The sequence below is a fragment of the Electrophorus electricus genome, chromosome 25, assembly GCF_013358815.1.
Source record: "Electrophorus electricus isolate fEleEle1 chromosome 25, fEleEle1.pri, whole genome shotgun sequence".
NCBI lineage: Eukaryota > Metazoa > Chordata > Actinopteri > Gymnotiformes > Gymnotidae > Electrophorus > Electrophorus electricus.
Window position 1 is genome coordinate 5,313,500 of NC_049559.1, and position 22,500 is coordinate 5,335,999.

Sequence of the window (22,500 nt, forward strand, 5' to 3'; positions counted from 1 at the left end):
TCCAAATACTTCATAATGTCAAGATCGCATTTAGAAACTCTTGGCTTCATATGAGAGCATCACGTTGTAGTCAGACATGTTGGAGGTGTAGTGTGTAGAGAGGAGGTTACACAGCTGGATTCACCCCATCCCTCACTTCTAAGCTTACTAGAGAACCTACAGTGGACGTCAGGGGCCAAACTATTTCCAAAATTATATCATTGATTATATCATTGTCTGTGACCACATCAAATACTTCAATACTTTAGATCTTAAAAATTGTATTTTGTTATTTTATTTGTAAAGCTAAATTCTAGCTTCCATGTAATATAGACAATATAACTGTTACTTGTTCCACATTGTGGTAGCATTTTATTGCTAATGGTACTGTCTACTTTGCATAATAATACAAGATAACATTAGCAAAGCAATGGTACAAAGCTGTTTTATTCTAGGTGGTTTTTTTAATCTCTTTTGGCAGAGTGAAAGGCAGGACAGGCTACCCGGAGGTCAGAGATGACCTCCAAAGCTATTAGAGTCACACTCTAACTCTTATTGGTCAGCTGTGGACTGATCTTAGTTATGCCACTGGGAGTTTTAACCAAATTGCAAAGATCCATTCTATTTTTGGTGCATTAGTGTAAAATTACAATTCTGGTATTGCATTTCTGCCAACAGATCTCACACGATACTGCTTTAATGTGACTAAAACGTCAAGCTTGTGGAAGTTGCTGCTGCTGTTGCTAAAGGCATATGAAGCATACGTTGGGTTATAAGCTCGCTGCAAAGCTAGCTGTCCGTTACTATTTATAAGTATGTTTTTGGGCAAGTACATTAAAATCCATATTAAAAATTAACAAAATAATATCCCTGAATTGTGCTCATGCTTAAAAACATCCATACGCTCTATCAAAAATTGTGCTGTATTATTTTTTTGTTGTCTGTAATTATAAAACCGAGCATTTAACAAACCCTTTGTAGATTACCCTACATGTTAAAACTTGAATATTATGATAGTCAGTCATAACTGACCTTAAAGACTAGGCTAAATAAGAGCATAAGTACACTTCTCAGAAATGATTGGAAATATCTTGCCCAGAGACGCAGGCCTAGATCCTAAGTAGGCTTTGAGTTATGCATAAAAGATCTGAAACGGTAAACATGCTTTAATATGGCCGCCTTAAGCAGGGTGTGTGTAAGCATTATTGCCATGTTCAGAAAGCTCCTAACAGGTTAGGGAGGACACAAATGAGATGAGTAACATTTATTTCAGGCAAAACTATCACAATCCATAAAACCTCACGTAGCTGGAGTCAGGAAATAAAACCAGAACATGTCGACACCAAAACAGAAACAAAGCAGAATAAAGTTGCAACAACAAAAACTTTACCACAGGAAGTTTACCAAAACGATTGAGCAACAAGACATTTAGACTAGGGACAATGAGACACTGGTGCACACCGTGAAGGCTAGGCATTTACACAACACAAGACAAGCGCAGAAACTAAAACAGAACTAGAACAGAAACCGTGCCACAGAAACGCAAAAGGTGGCAAACTGTGACAATACTCTTGAAATCCCTGAACAAGCAGAGATGGAAGAATTTCTCCTTAGCTAGCAGCGTGTTGTGGGGGTGTTGTCTGGAGCCATTACCTGGACTAGCGTCACAAATTGGCTTGGCTTCAGGGTGGTGCTGTCCAGCTGCAGTCAGAGCATAAGGGTGGGAGCTCCACAACACGGAGGTCTTTACAGACAGGAGAGGGTTTTCAGGTGGCGTAGGACCTTGCAGGTGAACTAGATCTTTTGTAAATGAGGGATTGAGCTCATGTGGTGGGTCCTTGCAGGAGGTGGGAGACTGTATCACTAGAGGATGCTACTGCAGAGATGGGGTAGGGTATAGCGATATAACAGGCCTGCATCTCCCAGCTGAACTCGGAGAGGTTTTTGGATGTTCAGAGTGATTATGAATAGCATTTCTGCTATTTAAGAAGAAACACATAAAGCTCAGCACTGGAGCTATAAGGTAAGAAGTGGATACTTAGTGGACACCCAGATAAGAGTTACTGGGCTTATCTGTATGCTGTATACGCCCAGGTAAGAGTTACTGGGGTTATGTGTATGCTGTATACGCCCAGGTAAGAGTTACTGGGCTTATCTGTATGCTGTATACACCCAGGTAAGAGTTACTGGGCTTATCTGTATGCTGTATACGCCCAGGTAAGAGTTACTGGGCTTATCTGTATGCTGTATACACCCAGGTAAGAGTTACTGGGCTTATCTGTATGCTGTATACGCCCAGGTAAGAGTTACTGGGGTTATGTGTATGCTGTATACGCCCAGGTAAGAGTTAGTGGGCTTATCTGTATGCTGTATACGCCCAGGTAAGAGTTACTGGGCTTATCTGTATGCTGTATACACCCAGGTAAGAGTTACTGGGGTTATGTGTATGCTGTATACGCCCAGGTAAGAGTTACTGGGCTTATCTGTATGCTGTATACGCCCAGGTAAGAGTTACTGGGGTTATGTGTATGCTGTATACGCCCAGGTAAGAGTTACTGGGCTTATCTGTATGCTGTATACGCCCATGTAAGAGTTACTGGGGTTATGTGTATGCTGTATACGCCCAGGTAAGAGTTACTGGGCTTATCTGTATGCTGTATACGCCCAGGTAAGAGTTACTGGGGTTATGTGTATGCTGTATACGCCCAGGTAAGAGTTACTGGGCTTATCTGTATGCTGTATATGCCCAGGTAAGAGTTACTGGGGTTATGTGTATGCTGTATACGCCCAGGTAAGAGTTACTGGGCTTATCTGTATGCTGTATATGCCCAGGTAAGAGTTACTGGGCTTATCTGTATGCTGTATACACCCAGGTAAGAGTTACTGGGGTTATGTGTATGCTGTATACGCCCAGGTAAGAGTTACTGGGGTTATGTGTATGCTGTATACGCCCAGGTAAGAGTTACTGGGCTTATCTGTATGCTGTATATGCCCAGGTAAGAGTTACTGGGGTTATGTGTATGCTGTATACGCCCAGGTAAGAGTTACTGGGCTTATCTGTATGCTGTATATGCCCAGGTAAGAGTTACTGGGCTTATCTGTATGCTGTATACACCCAGGTAAGAGTTACTGGGGTTATGTGTATGCTGTATACGCCCAGGTAAGAGTTACTGCGGTTATGTGTATGCTGTATACGCCCAGGTAAGAGTTACTGGGGTTATGTGTATGGGGCAAACCACAGGATACACAGCCGGCTGCATCCCTAGTAAAACGGCTTGCCATCCCAGTTTCATAGTATCATATAATATAGAAATAAAAAATAAAATCTATTAGAATTTGGAAGTTGTATTTTAGATTATACATTTTCTTGAAACAATGTTGACCATAAAAATCATGCATGTGCATTCACATGGGACTGCTGTTTGTTTTTCTGATTGGGTCAGCAAGAATTATACCACAATTAGTTCCAATTTCTCAGTGCTATTGGCTAAAAAACATCAAAGGCCCTCTGGATTTTTAAAAATCCAGTCTACGCCACCACTCTGCTTGTGTAAACGTACTCATCATATCAGTCTTACAATATAACACATCATCAGTGTCATCTGGATTTAGGCGAGTAATATATATTTCATTTCCACATAACCAGATATACCCAATACACTTTAGTGCACTGTGACTACAGATTCACTCCTCCTCCATGTAGATGATTAACGTCAGGTCCAAAATGCAGCATTCTTGATGTGACCACACTATTCATTGTTCAACATATTAGGCCACATGATTAACCAAATCATCATCATTATTATTATATAAATATGTAGTAGGATTATGAGTAAAAATCATTCACTTAACTAGTTACATTACTTAGTCTTTAACTTTAGCTGCATGCAACAATCACTGGTGGTCAATACAGCATGTCATTATACGCCCATTCATTTTACAGGTACAAATCATGTGAACAAAAGGACATCACTCTGTACATGATTAAAAATCTTACATTAAAAATTACAATAAAAGCAGTAGCACAGTAGAGAATGTACCATGGATGCAGCAGAAATGGTTTGAACCGTTAATAAAAAAAAACATATTCACTGCTCAAAAAAAATGAAGGGAACACTTCAATCATACATGGGACAAAACATTCAGGTTGCAGGCAGCGTAACCTTCACCACGGCATCTCCAGACACATCTGTCACACGCGCTCAGTGTGAGCCTGCTCTCACCTGTGAAGACAAGGGAGCGACTGTGTCGGACCTGCCAGGTCTGCTGATCTCTGGGGAATGCCAGTGGAGCTGCGCGCTGCTGGGCCTTCAAAGCAGCTCCCGCAAAACACAAAACCGCAGAACTGTAGAGAAAAATCAGTCAGGAAGGATAAGGCGAGAGTAACTGTCTGTGGCTACCTCCTGCAAACCCAGTCCCTGTTGCGAGGGTTGTCTTGCTGTTGCCAGTTTACCTTGTCATTGTCATTTGCACCAAAGCAGTTGAAATTGAGTCACAATCACTTACGCTTCCTGACTGATATCTCTGAAGTTTAACTAACTGCTCTCTTCATTTTTTGGAGCAGGGTACATTTGAAAATACCACGTCCCACCTGACGAAGCTCCTCCCGTTACGGATGTGACATCAGTTGTGTGTGACAAAAGTGATTGCAGTCAGTCGGAAAAAAACAGGGCCAGTCCTGTCTGTGGTGGCTCAACAGAAATGGAGTTTTGATGCCTTCATGTCTAGGGTCGGTTCCGTTTGTCTGTGATGGGTGTTGATCACTTACTCTGAAAAATGAAAAATCTTCTGGCCCCACAGCAAGAGCTGTCATGGCTTTTCCTAATTGGCTTTGCATATGCTAAATAAGCAAAATGGTCAAACCATAATGGGTAAAACTCGGGTTTGGACCTTTTTATTGTGATAATGATGTCATTTATTGCAGCGGGGTAAACTTGTATCATATCATATATTCTATAAATGCACTTATGTCCCAAAAAGTGATGTGGTCCCACCCCGTACACCACAGACACACTACATGACCTTCAAAATCATCAGAGCCCTATGCAGTTTACAATACACAACTTGCCCTGTAATAGGGAATCTAGAAGGTGGAGTTTCTACACCACATAAGTGATCAGTGACACAATACAGGATCTGCCATGAACCATGGACTGCAGGCTGTGTTGTATGGAGATGACATGGGATAACGTGGGCGTAACGTGAGTGTAAGGCTCAGGGCAAACACGAGCGCAAAGTAACATCACCTTGGGAGTGTGAGTATATAGAACCTGAGAAAGCCATATTAATAATGAGGAAAAGGAAACTGAATAACAAACGATGAGCAAGGTTAATATAAATAATGAACAACCAGATAAACATAACATCCAGTATACAAAACATACAACCGACCAACCGGCTAATGGGACAGGGATGAGATTACAACCAGGAAAATAAACACAGAGGAGACAGGCAAGCATGACAAAGTACAAGGGATGGGAATACGCAGAACCGGGCTGCTTAGCTGGACAAACAACAGGAAAACAGAGCTAACGCTAAATGGAAGGCTGGAGAGTTACAGACAGACAATGAAGCCGAAGGGAAAAGACAGGACAATATGAACAGGGGAAGCACAGAGACAGAAGAGAACAGGAAAGCACGAAAGTAATTCAGGTAACCGGGGAAACGGGTGTGCGAGCGTGACAGTGGATTTTTTCTTCCAAAAATGGACCTTAGCAAGCAGCGAACAGTGCAAGTTGTTTGTGTGCTGATTTGCAGTGCTCGAAGAAGGAGGAAAAAGCCTTTTCTTACAGTCAGGCTTGCTGTTGTCACAGCTCCTCTCCTGGGTTTCCCTTCACTGTGTGCCTTACGCTGTCATTGGCTGTAGCTGCTCACCACTCTCGCTGCCAGGCGTTTGGGTACCAACACTTCTCACACTACAGGATTTGGACTAGCCGAGAGTTTCAGATATTTAGCCTGCTTTATATTTGCCAGGCGACTGCCAGGCATTAGCGAGCCTCTGGGATGGAGTCTTTGAACAACTGACGCACAGATCGAGAGACGATTTTGAAGGCCCGAGCGAACACCGAGTTGCCTCTGATCTAGGGCTCTGCAGTCTCCAAGAGAGCAAAATCAGGGCTAAAATCCTCTAGTGTGAAATCCCAGACACGCCAACGCACCTCCAATACTCCAATATAATATTTTTCCACCCTGTATTTCCTTTGCATTAAGAACACAGAATAGAGCTATCTGTCTACACAGGCATCTACAACATAACACTCCCTTATTACCCGATCATAATTATAAGATGGGTTATGAAAGCTTCCACACTCCACATTAAAACGGAGTTTGTGAGTGGCTCTTTCAAGCTGTCTCGACCTCCCATTGATCAGACCTGGTAATTACGGAGTCTCTAATCTTCTCTAGGTGCTGCAGGGTGGTTAAGAGAAAAGCAAACTGTTTGAAAGAAGAACAACATTGCTCTTGGGAAAGAGCAGCGGCTGAGCAGTCTTTTCTTCTCTCTGCCGGCCTCCTGAGGGTTTAGATTTAAAAAAATGACACAAGCTGCCACAAATGAACATAAGCACCCATGGCATACATTTGCATGGAGCCACACTGTGGAACATAAATAGTCTTCGATAAGGGGTGTGTGCTTTTTCTGTTCCTTTTCAGCATTGCACTACAAGGTGAGTTCTTTTTCCATGCGTTCTGACAGCGCATTGCTCTCACGTTGTCTGCTGGGTTATCATATGTTTTTTGTTGTTGTTGCTCTGGGAGTATTACAATGCCTGATTATGTCTTCATTATTGCCAGAATTGCAGGAGAGACAGGTGACCGGTTAGGCTTCTCTGTGAAAACCAAGTGACCGCCTCACATTAATGACATTTCACATCACAGTTTTGAAGTTCAGCGCTCTGGTAATGAGCCCCATTTCACGTGGGAATATAATGAACTGTCGAACCTCGAACATAGAAAGAGTTACGTGACCTACAATTAACAACATCAGGACTTTAGCTTCATAAGACACATGAGCAGTGGTGCAATACAACACTAATTACACTTAATTACAGTAGTTGTGTTTCATTACTCTGGCCCTTGACAAATGATTAAAGCCTTAACCTTGAGACATATTTTCAGCATTGTGCTACAGGATGTATTAAATAGTTACTTTGTCAGCGATGGTTTCCCCCAAACCCAAATAGAAACAAAAGGATCTCATCGCTCTGGGCTTACACTGAGATACTGAGAGAGGAGGCAGTGTGTGGAACGGACAACATGGGAGTGATGTCAGTGGATGACGTCACTTTATTTTTTTCCCTCATGCAGTTTGCTGGCTTTTGTGCAAAAACATTTTAATGATGTTAGTTTTAGCTGAAACAGACGTTTTCCTAGTAAGTCACTGAGTAACAAAAGTGGTTTCTTGGCAACCAGTACAAGCTGCCTTGTGGGGTCAGTCAATCAGGTTAATTTGCATATGATTTAAGTGATAATTAACATATGCATTAATATGGAAATAAGAATGGAGACAAAAGGCTAGAGCACATTTTGATCACCTGTCCAAGAAAGTCTGTCTTTTGTAACCTTGTTTTCCAAAGGGATTCTGGCTTTATGGAGCTTGGCATTTGGTTCTGATTGAGCTTCATTAGATTTATAGGCACCTGTGTTCTATGAGGGGTTAAAGTTTGAATTGTGGACAACAAATGGGTCGGCCTTGTTATTAAAATAGCCTAGAGTGACTCGTACATCACGGACTGCTTCTTTGGCGCATGTGTAATAAATACCAGAGCTCACTTTGCCATCATTAAATCCCATATTATCCCATACAAATCCCATACAAAAAAACCTATTAATAAGACCTTTGTTTTTTGCCATTAGGGTATGTCAGTTGCCCACACACAGATATCCTCTACTTATCCTCTACTTAACTCTATTCTAGAGTTATCCTGACATTATCCTAAAGTTGTCTGTCAGATATCTCATGGCTATCCCATATTTAATTTACAGTAACCTGTTACCTTGCAGTTTTATTACAGATATCCTGGCCTTACACTGAACTTATCATGCAGTTACCACACGGTTATACCAGGGTGATGTCACGGTCATCTTACAGTCTTATATTGCAGTTATCCTGGCATTATCCTCAACATATCCTGGCGTTAGCCCCTGAATATTCCAAGTATTCCATGATAAAGCATCTGTTATTCCAGTCATATCTGTTACGATTAGTCCCTCCCAGCTTCCGTGTTCCATGTTTTCCCTGTCGTGTGTGTTTTAGTTCCGTTCCGTAATTTCGTTTTCTCCGCCCCTCGTTTGATTTTCCACACCTTTTCCACACCTGTTTAGTTGATGTATTTAAACCCTGCCTTGTGGCCTTGGTTTTTGCTGTTCATTGAGTTTGTTAAGTTCATAGTTTTTCCTTGCGTGCGTCTGTGTGGAATATATTAAATATTTGAACGTATTGGATGTATGTAAACCCGTCTTTGTTTCTAAGCCTCTGTGTCCGTTAGCTGTTTTGTTTTTCCTTACCTCCGCACGTTTCCTCCTAGACTTTGTTCTAGCCTGCTTCCCGTGATTGCCTTTGTGTATCCTAGCCCTTGTTTTTGTTGCCATGTATCCCCGTCATCTCAGTGTTGACTCTGACCCTGGACCGTTATACCGACTCTGGACTTGCCCTAATAAATCTCGCTCTTCTCCGCACGTTCGTCCGCCTCCTCACCGCTCACCGTTACAGTATCTTTGCATTGGATTGCAATGTAGTCTAATGTAGTTAGCAAAGTAAATTTATAGGGGATAATCACCAGATAATGCCCTTGATTTAATATTTTTATTTTATATGGACAAATATTTTATGTGGACAAATGTTAAGGCTCACTGTATGATCTATAATTTGTCATGGTATTACATTTTGGACACATAGGATCATAAGTTTTGCACCTGAAATGTGAGACAATTTTACAGAATCTGTGTTCCTCTCCTAATCCCTCGTAATCTTTATTGAAGACATAATCTGCACAGCGTACAGGAGAACTGAGTGGAGATGCTCTTCCCTTTCAGTTTATTTTGGTCCAGACTGTTCAGCGGTCTAGTTGAAATTCAACTTATCATTGATTTCCACTGATGGTCTTTTAATTAGATTTGTCCCTTTAACTTATCTTAAATCGACTTAATGCTGTCTCTTCTTTCTCCACGCATCTCTCTCTCTCTCTCTCTCTCTCTCTCTCTCTCTTTTTCTACATCACACTCTCTCAGCTGAATGAGACTGCTAAGCAGCTGATGGAGATGGACAAGTGCGCGTCAGCGCCGGGTCCCGGCGCTGACCCGGGCTCCCCGGGCTCGGGCCCCTGTTCTGCGCCCGCAGCTGCCGCCGTGAGCTGTAACGGCGACGAGCAGGCGGCTGCGGGCGTCCAACGGCGGCCGGACGGCAAGAAGAACGCAAAGAAGAGGCACTCCTTCACGGCGCTGAGCATGACGCAGCGCACGGCACTCGGCAACAACCGGCATTCCATGGAGATCAGTGCGCCCGTGCTCATCAGCTCCTCGGACCCCAGGGCGGCGGCACGCATAGGAGACTGCCCACACCTGTCTGCCAGCGCCCCTTCCGCACAGGTACACGGCACCGCGTGCCCCGGCGTCCGCACGCCTGCTGCGCGAGGGTGCTGGTGCTGGTGCTGGTGCTGGTGCTGGTGCTGGTGCTGGTGCTGGTGCTGGTGCTGGTGCGGGTGCGGGTGCATGGGGTCTTCATGAATTTTCCTGAGAACGTGGGTGTGGATGTGTGTGTGTGTGGGTGTGTGTGTTCAGTAATACATAAGAACCAATACAGATTAAATCTCTCTCTCATGGGTTTGGTGTTTGGTGCGCACAGTGACCTTGACTTCATGCACTTTGAGTGTTTGTGTAATTATGCTGGGTCATCTTGAGGTTTGTAGCACAACTGTTACGGATGGAATCACAACTTTATCGAAGAATCTAAGAAACATTTAAATGAAAACTGTGTACAATCACAGTATATTAAGTGTTACTATTTAAATTGTAAGAATAAATGCTGAAATTACACTGAATACATGTCCAACATTGATGTGGCATTCTGACAGGTGTGTGTAAGGAGGTGAGAACGTGTTTTGGTGTACCTCCTCTCTCAAGTGTTTGTTTTCAGCCTCGAGGCCATGGTTGCACAGGCGCAGGCGTGTATTTTCTAGAGAACTGCTCACGCTCTACATACAAAAATATATAATAAGCGTGGGAGTAATCTTCATCATCTCAGAGCTGCTTTAACGCATTTGTAATGGACACACACACACACACAACACGAGAGTGAGCAGATGGGAAATATACGCACATAAAGCCGGTTCAAAGCCTTCCTGTTTTAATTCCCTGTCTATTGTTCAGCTCACCATATACTTGGTGCTCTCGCAGAGCCTCCATTTTCTGTTTCTTCCTCTCCCTGTTTAGGATAGCATATTTCTCTTCTCTTCGCTCGGTTCAGCTCAGATTGGACGCAGCCTTTGAGGCCGGGGTCTTGATAGGTCAAGATAGCTGTCAGTTTCAGACTCAGCCTTATATTTCATGTGTCTTTATATGCCTTCTTTCTTTAGCTCTTGTCAAATGTTGTTCTTATATGAGCCTCTTAGTTTATTATAACAATACGAACATTTACAGACATTTGAGATCAGAGTAAAACGTTTGATCATGAATAATTAATTGTAGTGGGGAGTTGAATGATGGGAATAGCATTGTTATTTGCAGTGGGGATTTGAGAATAGCATGTGAGTGCTACTTTCTGACACCTCACCTATGCCCTGACCTGACCTCTGACCCTTAGCTGACTCTCCTGCTTGCACATTTGTTTTCACATGACATTTCCGCTCCCCCTGGGGATAAAGGTCCATTTGCAAGTCTTTTTGATCATACACTCCTATGGGACCATCAGTCAAGAGGAGAAAGCTGTGTCTACTGTGTGTGTGTGTGTGTGTGTGTGGGTGCGCCATTTGGCTTGCAACGGTAATTACTGACACACACCCAGCCAGCCAAATTCGAAACCGTTAGGCAGAGTCCAGAGTAATCCGAAGGGATAGGATTGAGGCGTAGTCTAGGGTGGAAACAGAAGTCGGTAGCCAGGAATAACATCGAGGGAATAGAACGCTCTGTATGCATCTGAGGAGAGCAATGCTTCAGTTCAATTTTGTTTAGAATTAATAAATAAATTAATTAATTAATAACTTGTACACAAAATCTTGTCATTTTCAGCACTATTTCTGATCTTTAAAAGTACAGACAGCTTTGAATGTGCTACTTCCAAAGATTCCACTACTCTGTTTAGGCTTAAAGACTGGAGTCACACGGTGCGTTTTCACGAGCTAATCAGAGTATGTCTGACACGTTCAACACGTCCAACCTCAAGCCAGCAACATTAAGTGCATTTCAAGATAGTGTCAGGCTATGATAAGAAGAGATCTAAAAATGCAATTGCTTAAATACCTTTTAAAACAGGAGCAAGTGAGCCGCTCGGGTTGGTATCACCTTACTCAGGAATATATCGCAATAGCAAGTTAAGAATGATTAAACTAGGCTAAAATAAAATAAGGCATTTATGATATTTGAACTGATGAAAAAAATTGTTTGCTTCAACTAAATAGTTTTTGCTTTGCCTTATTTTAACTAAAGAATATATTACTTTAATAAAACCCTTTAACTGCTTGTTATTGCGCCTGTATCCAGCAGTCCCATTATACAGACCACAACAACGCATATTTGTGTGACTGTTAAATGTACCCTGTGTCATTTTAATTAATAATGAGATGTTGATTATTCCAGTGTTTTCACTGTGAGCCTTTATACTTTCAAGTTAGGAAATAACGTATGCACCAAATGAGTGAGAGTGTATTCAGGCTGAAAAGACACACACACACACACACCATAAATGGCTTAAACAGTGTTTTTAATGAACTGTCCCTCCCTCTCTCGTCCAGAACTCCTCGTTTGGTGGCTCTGCTAACACAGGGATGGCCGTCCCCGCCCGCGTGGCCTCTACCACTGCAGAGCTTCTGGCTGCAGCGAAGGTTCAGCTCCCCCTCAACATGTGAGTCCCCTGTCCTGCAGAGCGGGGCAGTCCCGCTCAGGTGAACCCATGCTGGGTGTGAAGAGGAGCCCCAAAGCCTTTAGTTGTGTGCAGCATGGCTGAAATCTGTGGGCTCCTCACTGAGACTCTGCTGTTCTGTCTAGCTGTGTGAGGACCGCTCATGAATGTCGGTGTTGACATTGGCCTCCGTTTGTGTTTTGGTCTCATTCTTTGCTCAAGCAAATCAGTGATAGGAAATGTTGCTGTCACTATCTGCACACACACAGGCACATGCTTGCACGCACACACACCCGCCCACACACACACACACACACACAGACACACACACATCTTCTCGGATGCAAGTGGACACATCTTTTTTTCCCAGATCACCTGCACTATACACCCAAAATCACACCACCCAAAATCTGTTGTCATAGCTACCATTTTACCTATGAAGTGGCCTCCTTGCCTGCAGTTGTGGCATGGTGTGTTTAGTAATCTGGGGTGAAGGTGGGGCTTTTTGGCGACTGGGGTTTCCTCTTTGGCTTGGACATGTTAGATTACTCCAAGACAAACACTATAGAGGCCTAACTGGGAGGGAAGCGGGCCAGACGTTTTCCAACAGTGTGGACTATCTCTGTGTGCTCAGTTAATGAGGAGGGTTTGCCTTTTCTGCTGCCGGTTCTTCATCTGATGACTGCAGCCTGCCCACTACTCACGCAAACGCTGGACACAGAGACAGGATGTGTGAATTCTTCACTACATTTCAGAGGAGGATTATAACCAGTGTTCTTCATTAGATTTCAGAGGAGGCTCACTCTTACCAAAGCAGCGTACATCCAGGAGTGCAGGGTTTTTATTAAAAACCTAACGGACAGCCACAAGCTTGATGTTCGTTATGTTGCTTCACATTGTTCATTTTATCTTTGCAGTTTGTAGGTTTTTATTTGCAGTTCTTGTGAGACAGTTTAGCTGCATTTGGATTTCACGGTCTGTTTAGTAGCTGAACATGTGTACGAAGTTCAACACTTTCACATAGCAACTCTTTCACACGGTATTTAGTTAGAAATTGTGAAATGTATTTATATAGTGCTTGTTGACACAAAGCAGCTTTACAAATGTCTGAGTCCAAGCCCCCAGAGAACAAGCCAAGAGTGACAGTAGCAAGGAAAAATTCCCTAAGAGCACGAGGAAGAAACCTTGAGAGGAACCAAGACTCAATGGGGGGGGGCATCCTCCTGTGGCCGACAACGGTCACTACAATAGCAACAATATAAACAATAAGGAGCAGAATAAGTAGTGAGAGAGAGAGAAAAAACAACAACAATAATAATAATTAATAAGCAATCAATGTCTAAAGCCTGTTTGTTGTTGTTGTTGTTCTTATTATTATTATTATTGTTGTTGTTGCTGCTGCTGCTGCTATTATTGTTGTTGTTGCTGCTACTACTACTTTTATTTTGAAGGCATGGGTTTTATTCAGTGGCCACCACACTACCTTATGCCATATTAAGGACAACACTATGTAAATACAAGTGAATTTAACTGAATGTTGGTCATCACTTGTATAGGATATAGCTGAGACATCTGTACTAGCCTCATTTGGTGTTTGGACATAGTGATGCCTGTAAGTGCTTTTTCCTGTTTGGTGCAGCTACCTGGCTCTGTACGCGTATAAGCCACAGAAGGCAGACGAGTTGGAGCTGAGGAAAGGCGAGATGTACCGTGTGTCGGAGAAGTGCCAGGACGGCTGGTTCAAGGGCACCTCCCTGCGCAGTGGCGCCTCTGGTGTCTTCCCCGGGAACTACGTCACCCCCGTATCCAGGTGAGTTCTTCCACCCTGGAATTGCACTGCCTGTGATGCTGGAGCAGACCAAAGCAGAAATGGGGGAGGACAGCAGGAGGGGCCTCTAGATTGGCTAATATATATCACCAGTGTAGTCAGATGCTAATCACCAGGCAAATTAAGGCTGAAGTCGTAAATCGGCTCAGGACTGTGCAGGTGGATTTTAATGGTGTGAGAGCTGAGGAGGTGAAATTACACTGCCAGCCTTTGATTAGAATATATGGCCATGGTATTATGGCTCTGCAGTTTGTGTGATTACTGCTTCATTCTGTGCAGTCCTTCAACAGACTAGTGTGCTGGAACAGAGCGGGAGAGGAGCGCAGTTAGAGTCAGAGCTCTCTGTCCATGAGAAAACTACAGACTCAGAGCCAGAGTTCACCTTAGTTCATATTTGGCCCTTTTAAGTATTTACTGGATGATCTCCAGGCACCTCGTGCAAGTTAAATTAAAGGTAATTCAAACAATGAACTCCATTCAATGGCAAAATACACATTACCCTTAAGCCTCAGCTAGCAAGGAGTTAAATGCTCCTCACAGTTACTTTATCGAGACTTCTTTTCAGAAAAGCACTCTGTTACGCAACTGTTTTGGGGGGGATTTTACTGCTTATGCGCTCCAGTGCACAGCGGTACTCCTCTGCTGTGTCAGGACTGCTTCCCGGACATGTTTGTGCTTACAGCACAGGTAGTGTTTACTAAGTTGCCAAACCAGCGGCATTCACGGAAACATGCTTGCTGAGGAGAATGAAGGTGAGGTGGCCTCTGATATGGTTGCTTGACACATGGCACCATATCAGTTTGAACCATATTCAGGGTGTTCTAATGCTTGGAGCCATAATTGGCTCTTAATGGAAAAGAATGCAAATGGACTCCTACTTTTGCTCTCAGTGGAACATTTTCACAGCTAAAACAAATACCAGCAGTGAACTTGATCTGCTGACGCAGTTTTTCATTTTTAAACCAAAGACTGAAGCAATTTGTCATGCCTCGAGTAACCCAAAACTTGGGACCATGAAGAAGAGAATGGACTGAATCACAAAAGGAAAACATTTACCACTGCAATGAATAGATTTTTTTTTATTGTCTTGTTGGCTTAAAAATGTTTCAAGGAAATTAACATTTTCAACTGATGTGCACAGTACATTGTGGATTATCACTGATGTACAATGATGTACAAAGATACATTCATTTGATTGGAATTCAGTTGCCAAACAAACAATTCATCACCACAAAAGACAAATGGTAATCTTAATCTATAAAGTGTTTTTTGGTCAGTGGTTTAGAGTGAGTTCCCCTTCAGTTGGTAAAGGTGGAGTAGACTCATCATATTTGATTTGTTCAGCCTAAAATGATTTTCAAATGGATATTTTTTTTGCATGATTTCATCCTTTTTTTTCTTTTTAAAAGTTTATTATTAGGAACTCTCTAATCAGTGTAATTTAGTTTAGAGTCATTTAGTAATTTAGAGTCTGTGTGTGTGCGTTTGCATCTGTGTGTGTGTGCGCGCGTGTGCACTCAGAGCCAGGTTTAGTGTGTCTTCTGTAATAAAGACATTAAGATCTAGCCTGAGCTGCATGCTCATAGGAACTGTAGTTTCTCAGGGGGGGACTGAATAAGACTAATGCACTTTGCTTCACTCAGAGGAGCTGTGTGTAACTAGACCTGATCTCACAGACATGGCTTTGGAACCATTTGTATATTGTGTGTTCATCTTTCTTCAGTATCATTTTCCGTATATCTTGTAATGCTTCATGCCATACAGATGATGATGATGAAAACATGTGAGCTTCAGATAAAGGCTATAGCAGAGGTGCAGTGGGGAAATGACTCACTGCTGCGCTGCTGTTGAGTTTAATATTACTGCAGTCAACAGTGTTGGGACTGTTGTCTCTTTGGTTTGTCCGGTTCAAACACTCAGATGTCAGATGGACACATCGCTAGAAAGTTCATATAGAAGCTAGCACTAGAGGAGAGACCCCTCATTGGTAGTCCACACATTAGGTCCAGTTAAATGCCTGTGGCCCCTCCGTGAGCCCTGAGCAATGAAGGCTTCGTTTTTAAACTCTTGCACCAGCACGTTACATGTGCACGCTTGGGGTGAATGATGAACTACAGGAAGGTTCTTTTCTTGTAATCAGCCCCGTAAACACTCCATTTAGGTCCTGAAGGAGTCATGTATGCGGCATGCGCCCACACGCCCGCGACATAACTCCCAGCTCTGGACAAGTAATCAATACAACTCTCAAAAGTCCCTAAGGATTATGGTGCCCTGTCAATAAGTCTGTCTCTGTAATATGTGACTTGTCTGTGGGCCTGCTTTTAAATATTGCTGGCTACTGGTTGTTCAACACACACGAAAAGACTATTTATTAATGCCTAGAGGCACACTGATGATGACCGAGGCAATTTATGTGTGTGTAATGTGTTTGTGTGTGTGTGTTTGCCTCTGTATCTCCAGGGCCCCGTTTGCTGTTGGCCAGTCCCGTGCCTGTCTCCCCGGAACGTCTCAGGTGGTTAAGGCAGTGCCTGGATCTCCCGGTTCAGCTGGACCCTCCAGCCCTGTCCTGCTTGGCCCCGCCTCTCGCCCCGCCCCTCCCTTGGCAAACCCCGCCTCCTCTCCTCAGCTGCAGCCCGCAGCCATGCACCTGAAGAACTGCCTGCGCATGTGCAGCCAGCAGGCAGCCAGCCAGAGCCGTCCCACCGCACAGCTGGGTGAGTAGTCACTTCCACTGTGCACTGAGGGAGCCCGGCGAGTACAATAGCCTCGTGTGAACATTACCCAGCATGCTAACACATTCGCACACTAGTCATGCGGACAAAGGATAATGGCTGTCTGAACCACAGCTCACTCCATTCAAACCTCAACCAGCCCTGCTCAGAACCATAAGAGCCAAACCTGTGAACCTGTCACACCTGTGTGGGAACTCGATGCGTTGAACTTAAGGCATTTATTGGGAGTGATTCACTAATAACATCATAATTGTGTTCTTTAAATGACTTTAAATCAGTTCACGGCAATTACGGTGCCAGCACAGCACACATTCAAACCGAACACTGCCCTGTGCTGTGCAGTCTGGTCAGACCTCCTCCAGGCCTTAAATCATGCTCTTCTCCCTTTTAACGGTGATAGGTTCGAGATATCTGTGTTTTAATTTGCTAGGGTCATGCAGAGGCCATCCATCAAACCTGCTAGCAGATGCATGTGTGGGTGTAATGTAACTGTCACATTCAAAGTCCCAGACACTGGGCTCATTCTCCTCAGACTCCTCCAGAACTGAGGTTCACTCCCAGCATGCTTCTTGAGCCAACAACATACCCAGGACATGCTGGATGTGTTTGTATAGCGGTGGTGTAACTGTGTTCTGCCAGCCCACCCATCTGCTGTGCGTCCGACAGGACGGGAGGTTGGGTCGGGCCCCGCTCGACCGGGGATGAGTAAAGTGGAGTCCTGGTGCATGTTCAGAGCGGCTGCCGTGGCTGCATTGGCAGCAAGTCATTACTGCAATATTGGTCTTTGCAATACCGACATCGCACAGGGTAATATGTAAATGAACTCCCCGACACAGCACATCGGATGACTGTTGTGTGGGTGTCCTTAATCGAGGCGCTAACGCGATCCAAGCGACGGCGGTCGAAATAATATACGCTGTTCTTTAACCATGTAACATTAAGGCATCACCGTTGTGTTTCTGACATATTGCCGAGCAGATAGCAGTCACAGTACACAGGCATATAATCACATCGTTGCCAAGTCTGTGTTCTGCAGCCGCAGTGTCAGAGCGGGAGGAGAACAGAAGGGCCGTTGGGCCGTCACCGCCCTGCTGGGCTCTGGAGATGAACGCGTGCAGCACGGAACGGAGGCGTGACAGACCCTGACACCTGTCATTCCCGTTGAGCTCGGGAGGAGGCCAGCGGATGACAGGCAGGCTAACGGGGCTGCATATTAACGAGAGCAGGGAGAACGCAGCGCTGGCAGAGCCCAGGGTGGTGGCGCGACCCGGCAGAGTGCTGGCAGGACGCTGCAGGTCTGAGGCCAAGGAGGACACATCAGCAGTGTACTGTCCAAACTCTCTCGCACCACCAGGCCTCAGCTGTCCTGCCAGGCAGTAGCAAATGGTCAGTCTGGTTAAACTGGTCAATCTGGTTAGCTGGAGGTTAGTAAGTAGATAGACCTCAAAGTATGTGCAGTAATGACTGAATGAGCACGCTCTGTGCTGCTGTGTTTCCGGTTGGCGCGTAGCCGGCTGCGTGGGGCTAGCTGGGTGCTTGCCAAGGCCAGGAGTTCCCATTCACTTGCATTGCACTAATCTACTAATCTAGTGTCTGCATGTGCACAACCTGAGTTAAAACAGTAAGGAAACTTGTTAAGGCTTTTTAAAGGTCCTATTAGCTGTCGGCTGTAATGAAGGCCTCGCCGCCGATCTCTGGCAGTAATTGCTGGTTTGTGTTCCCGATCGTGCTTAGACCTTGCGGGATTGTGTAAGGCTCGTTATTGAGGAGCAAGCTGTGTATTCCTGATGCCAGCAGCCTGAGAGCCTCGTCTGGGCTGGAAGTGCTTCCTCTTTCTGTCTCGCGGCTGGGAGGTGTCTCTCTCTTGTCTCCTCTGGTCTGTCTCGAGGCTGGGAGCTCTCCCTTGTTCCTCTTTACACTCAGGGCTGGCCCCTGCAGGGACCGGAGCAGGGGCCAGGCACACGCACTGGGCCTGTTCAGCATGGTCATGCTGTCCTCCAGACAGCTGAGGGGGACCTGGTGGGGCGTGTGAGGCGTTGAGTCTCCACAACACAGGTGTACGTACGCACACGCACGCGTGCTTCCCGGGACTGCCTGGAGGAAGAGAGTGTTCTCTTTGTCTGCGTGGTGTAGGCCGTGTTCCTTATCCTCCCTGTTCTCCTGTCTGCCAGAGTAAATCCATGCCAGCCCTGACACACCTTCAATCAAACCTGCCAGCGCATCTGCGCAGCAGGCAGGGCTGGTGCTCGCCTATCGGCCGGAGGCTCTGGCGGAGCTAATGCAAGCATGCAGCTGTCAGCCCTGCCGCAGAATAAATGTAATCGCTGCCACCTTCATCTCCACGGATTACATTTCAGTTTTTCATTTTGACTAAATTACGGACCAGACCACACTATCCGTGTTGGCAGGAAATATTATGCAAAGATGTTTACAGTGGTGTGTCTGCAGGAGATATGCCTGGACAGCTTAGGTCACTGTGGAGACTGATTACTGACAACAAAATCAGACAGCCCACATTAGCTACAGAGCTCACAGAGAAGATGAGTTGGTTTCCTAAGGACGGAAATAACTTTCCTCTCTCTCTCTCTCTCTCTCTCTCTCCTTATTTCTCTTCTCTCTTCTTTGCCCCTCTATCCATTGTCTCATTCTTTCTCTCTAACTTTCCCCCCTTCTGTTTTTCTTTCCTCCCTCTTTCCCTCTCTCTTTCTGTGTCCCTGCTGCAGTCCACAGCCCTCCTACAGGTGGAAGTCCCGATCGCCCCACCGTGGCCGTCGCCCCTCTGCGTCCCCAGGGTTCTCCGTCCCGCTCCCCCGGACCGTCGGTGGGGCGGCCCTTGTCCATGGTGGCGTCCCCCCAGGCTCACCCGTCCCTGCAGGGCAGCCCGCTTTCCCCCGCCGCAGCCTCTACGCGGCCCCTGCTTGCTCTCAGCTCGGCCGCCGTGGCCGTCACGCCGCCCAACGTCTCGGCCGCCCACCTGAACGGCGGAGAGGCCCTGGGCTGCTCCCTGACGCCCGTGTCGCCGGCGCACGCCCACCAGCACTCCGGCCTCGTCCGTCCCCAGGGAGCCTCCGCCCTGCCCAAACTGGAGGAGAAGAAAGCAGAGAAGGTGGGTGGATGTTCAGGAGGCCACAGCTCCCCTCCCGCGCCGCAGTGCGGTCATCTCCGTGTCTTTATGGTAGACTCCGTGCATGCAGCCTATCGCCGTTATTCTGTGTGACGGGGGCCCTCGGGTTTAGTCATTACTTTTACCCACCGCCTCCTTCTCCTCCCCCTCGCTTCGTGTCATTTCCTCTCTCTTTATCTCTCTCTTCCACTCCCTTCCCTCTCTCGCTCTCCGTCAGCGCGTTTCCTTATTGCCTCCTTCTCTATCTGTGAAGGCAGGCTTCAGTGCACAGGCTCCTGGCCCATTCTCATGGCTGTCCTCTTCCGACACACATAGACTCATTATGCAAATCCCTCCCGTCTGGGGGACGGCCGTGTAAGGCGGCTCTGTCTTCCGGAGCGTTCCGCTGGCTGACTCCTCTTGTCCGCATCATTTCTCTGCCGCTGGAATACCGATGGATAGCACTCCTAACCAGATGTTGGCGATGCATTTTATTTATGCGCTTTATTACACTGTCGCCAAGATGCGTTATGGTACGAATGGTTGGTGCGCCGTGTTGCTGAGCTGAAAGGGAAGCTGGAGATTGTGTGAGTGTGCCTGATAGCTGTGACAGAGCGCTCGGGGACGTTCACCTTTGTAAATGCTCTACCTGAACTTCAGCTTACACAATCATTTTAGTGTTTAAGAGTTGATGTTGGTCCACGTTAGAAGATCCGTACAATTCCTGTACGCCACTGGCCTGCTCAAGATGGCTGCTTTATTTCAATGGTTTCATTTAACAGAGCAGATGTTTATTATTATTATTATTATTATTATATAGTGTATACTGTGAACATACTGTATTAAAGATGAGTGTTCACCAGTGTTCACTCAGCTGGAGAGGAGCTAGGGAAAGCAGAAGCCATGGGACAATAGGGTTGATGGAGCACTTTTGAGGACACGCCACCTGCCTCACTGAGTTTATAGGGTATCCAGTCTTTGTTCCCCCACCTTTTTGGCTCCTTCATTAGGCAGCAGCACTTCCTGTTAGCAACTGCCAGACAGCAACACTTCCTGTCAGCGAGTGTCAGGCAGTAACACTTTATTTCATCTTTCATTACATCCTCACACATCACTTTGGCACTCCGAAGACAGATCACACTGTTCTTTCGTGCAACAAATAAAGATTAATTAGCGTTGTAAGTGCAGTGGAAATTGGAGTGTTGATGGGGTTTGTTTTGGGGGCTGCTGAATAGAAGGAGGACAGGAAGAATGTCAGATGTGATGTTTTCTGTTTTGCTTCTGTACTCCTGCACATCGAGTTTCAAATAAAGCCATTGAGAAGTCAAAGTGCAGAATGTCAACTTTAATTAGAGAGATTGAGACAGAGAGATTGAGACAGAGGGAGAAAGAGAGAGAGAGAGAGAGAGAGAGAGAGAGAGAGAGAGAGAGAGAGAGAGAGAGAGAGAGAGAGAGAGAGAGCAATATGACCTCACATTTGCTCTGTCTAAGCTTCCATATGATGTCTGTGTGCTGATTATGCACTGTTAATTGGCTCTGATTCCCACTCATAAACACACACACACACACACACACACACATACACACATACGTGTGCATCCAGACTGCTGAAGTGTGGACTCAGGTTCTCAGAGAGCTGATCCCACATGTCACAACGTGCAGTCACTTCACACTTCCACATCACACTGTAGGGCAGCATGAAGTAAGCTACAACATGGTCCATCTCTCTCTCTCTCTCTCTTTCTCTGTGGTCACTTGGCATTGGGATGGATAAGTGGCCTGTTAGTTTAAAAGTCCTCTCAGAGAGATGCTTTTTTGTAAAGGCATGTCAAGAAGAATTTAAAATAAATATTTAGCCTTTAGTACTTTTCCTTTACATCGGACATCAAGTTAAAATCCACTCCTCACAAGGGGTCATTTATTCATTTCACAGTTTGTTAATGTTGTAAATTTTGATGGTACAGTAGTAGAATCTGCCAGGCACAGTTACGTTTTCTGAATATAGAGCAAACCTGAAAGGCAAAAAAGCACCCCAAGGCTGGTCCTCCATGCATAATGTAAAGCAGAGTAGAGAAGAACCCCCCGCCATGTAATGCATTGTTTAATTGTATCGCTCTCTCCACCCCTCTATCACTTCAACCCTCTCTCCCTCGCTCTTTCTCCCTCTCTCCCCATCACTCCCTCTCTCCTTTGCTCTCTCTCCGTCTCTCTCTGTCGCTCCCTCGCTCTCTCCCTCCTCACAGAAAGAAAAGAAGAGCAGCGGGCTCCTGAAGCTCCTCTCGGGGGCGGCGGCCAAGAAGAAGTCCCGGTCGCCGCCCTCGGCTTCGCCGACCCACGAGCCCCTGCCTGCGTCTGCCGACCCCTCCCCCTCCGCCTGCGTGCGCGGGGCTGCGGCTCCCGAGCTGCACGGCCGTGCCGGCTCCTGCCCCATCGAGAGCGAGATGCAGGGCGCCATGGGCATGGAACCGCTCCACCGGAAGTCCGGATCGCTGGACCTGAACTTTGTGTCGCCGCCGGTCGCACGCCAGCCCTGTGCCTCCGCCCTGCTGGCCATCCGACCAGAGCCCAAGCCCCTGTCCCGTGAGAGGTACCACAGGCCTCTGTTCACACCCCACCACGTCCCCGTGCATGTGGGCCACTAATGTATCCTGTTACCTAGAATAAGTAGGCTAGAACACCAGTGAGACTGCGACCGGTATCTATACACACAGCAGCAGGGACGTTACCATAGCTGCATGTGTGGAGCAGTGCAGTATAGGTTAGTAGGTTAGTAGGTTAGAAATCTGTACGTTCACAGTTGGCAGGT

General features: G+C 45.8%; 1 protein-coding gene across 1 annotated transcript in view; it reads left to right on the plus strand.

Annotated features, from left to right (window-relative positions):
• The window catches only part of LOC113586729 (E3 ubiquitin-protein ligase SH3RF3-like), a 130,137-nt gene that overhangs the window by 100,220 nt on the left and 7,417 nt on the right, over positions 1–22,500 (plus strand). The window contains exons 4-9 of the mRNA XM_035522997.1: positions 9,208–9,564; positions 11,925–12,034; positions 13,671–13,841; positions 16,320–16,573; positions 19,315–19,697; positions 21,938–22,281. Coding sequence (XP_035378890.1) covers positions 9,208–9,564; positions 11,925–12,034; positions 13,671–13,841; positions 16,320–16,573; positions 19,315–19,697; positions 21,938–22,281 — 1,619 coding nt within the window. The remainder of the gene's footprint in view (positions 1–9,207; positions 9,565–11,924; positions 12,035–13,670; positions 13,842–16,319; positions 16,574–19,314; positions 19,698–21,937; positions 22,282–22,500) is intronic.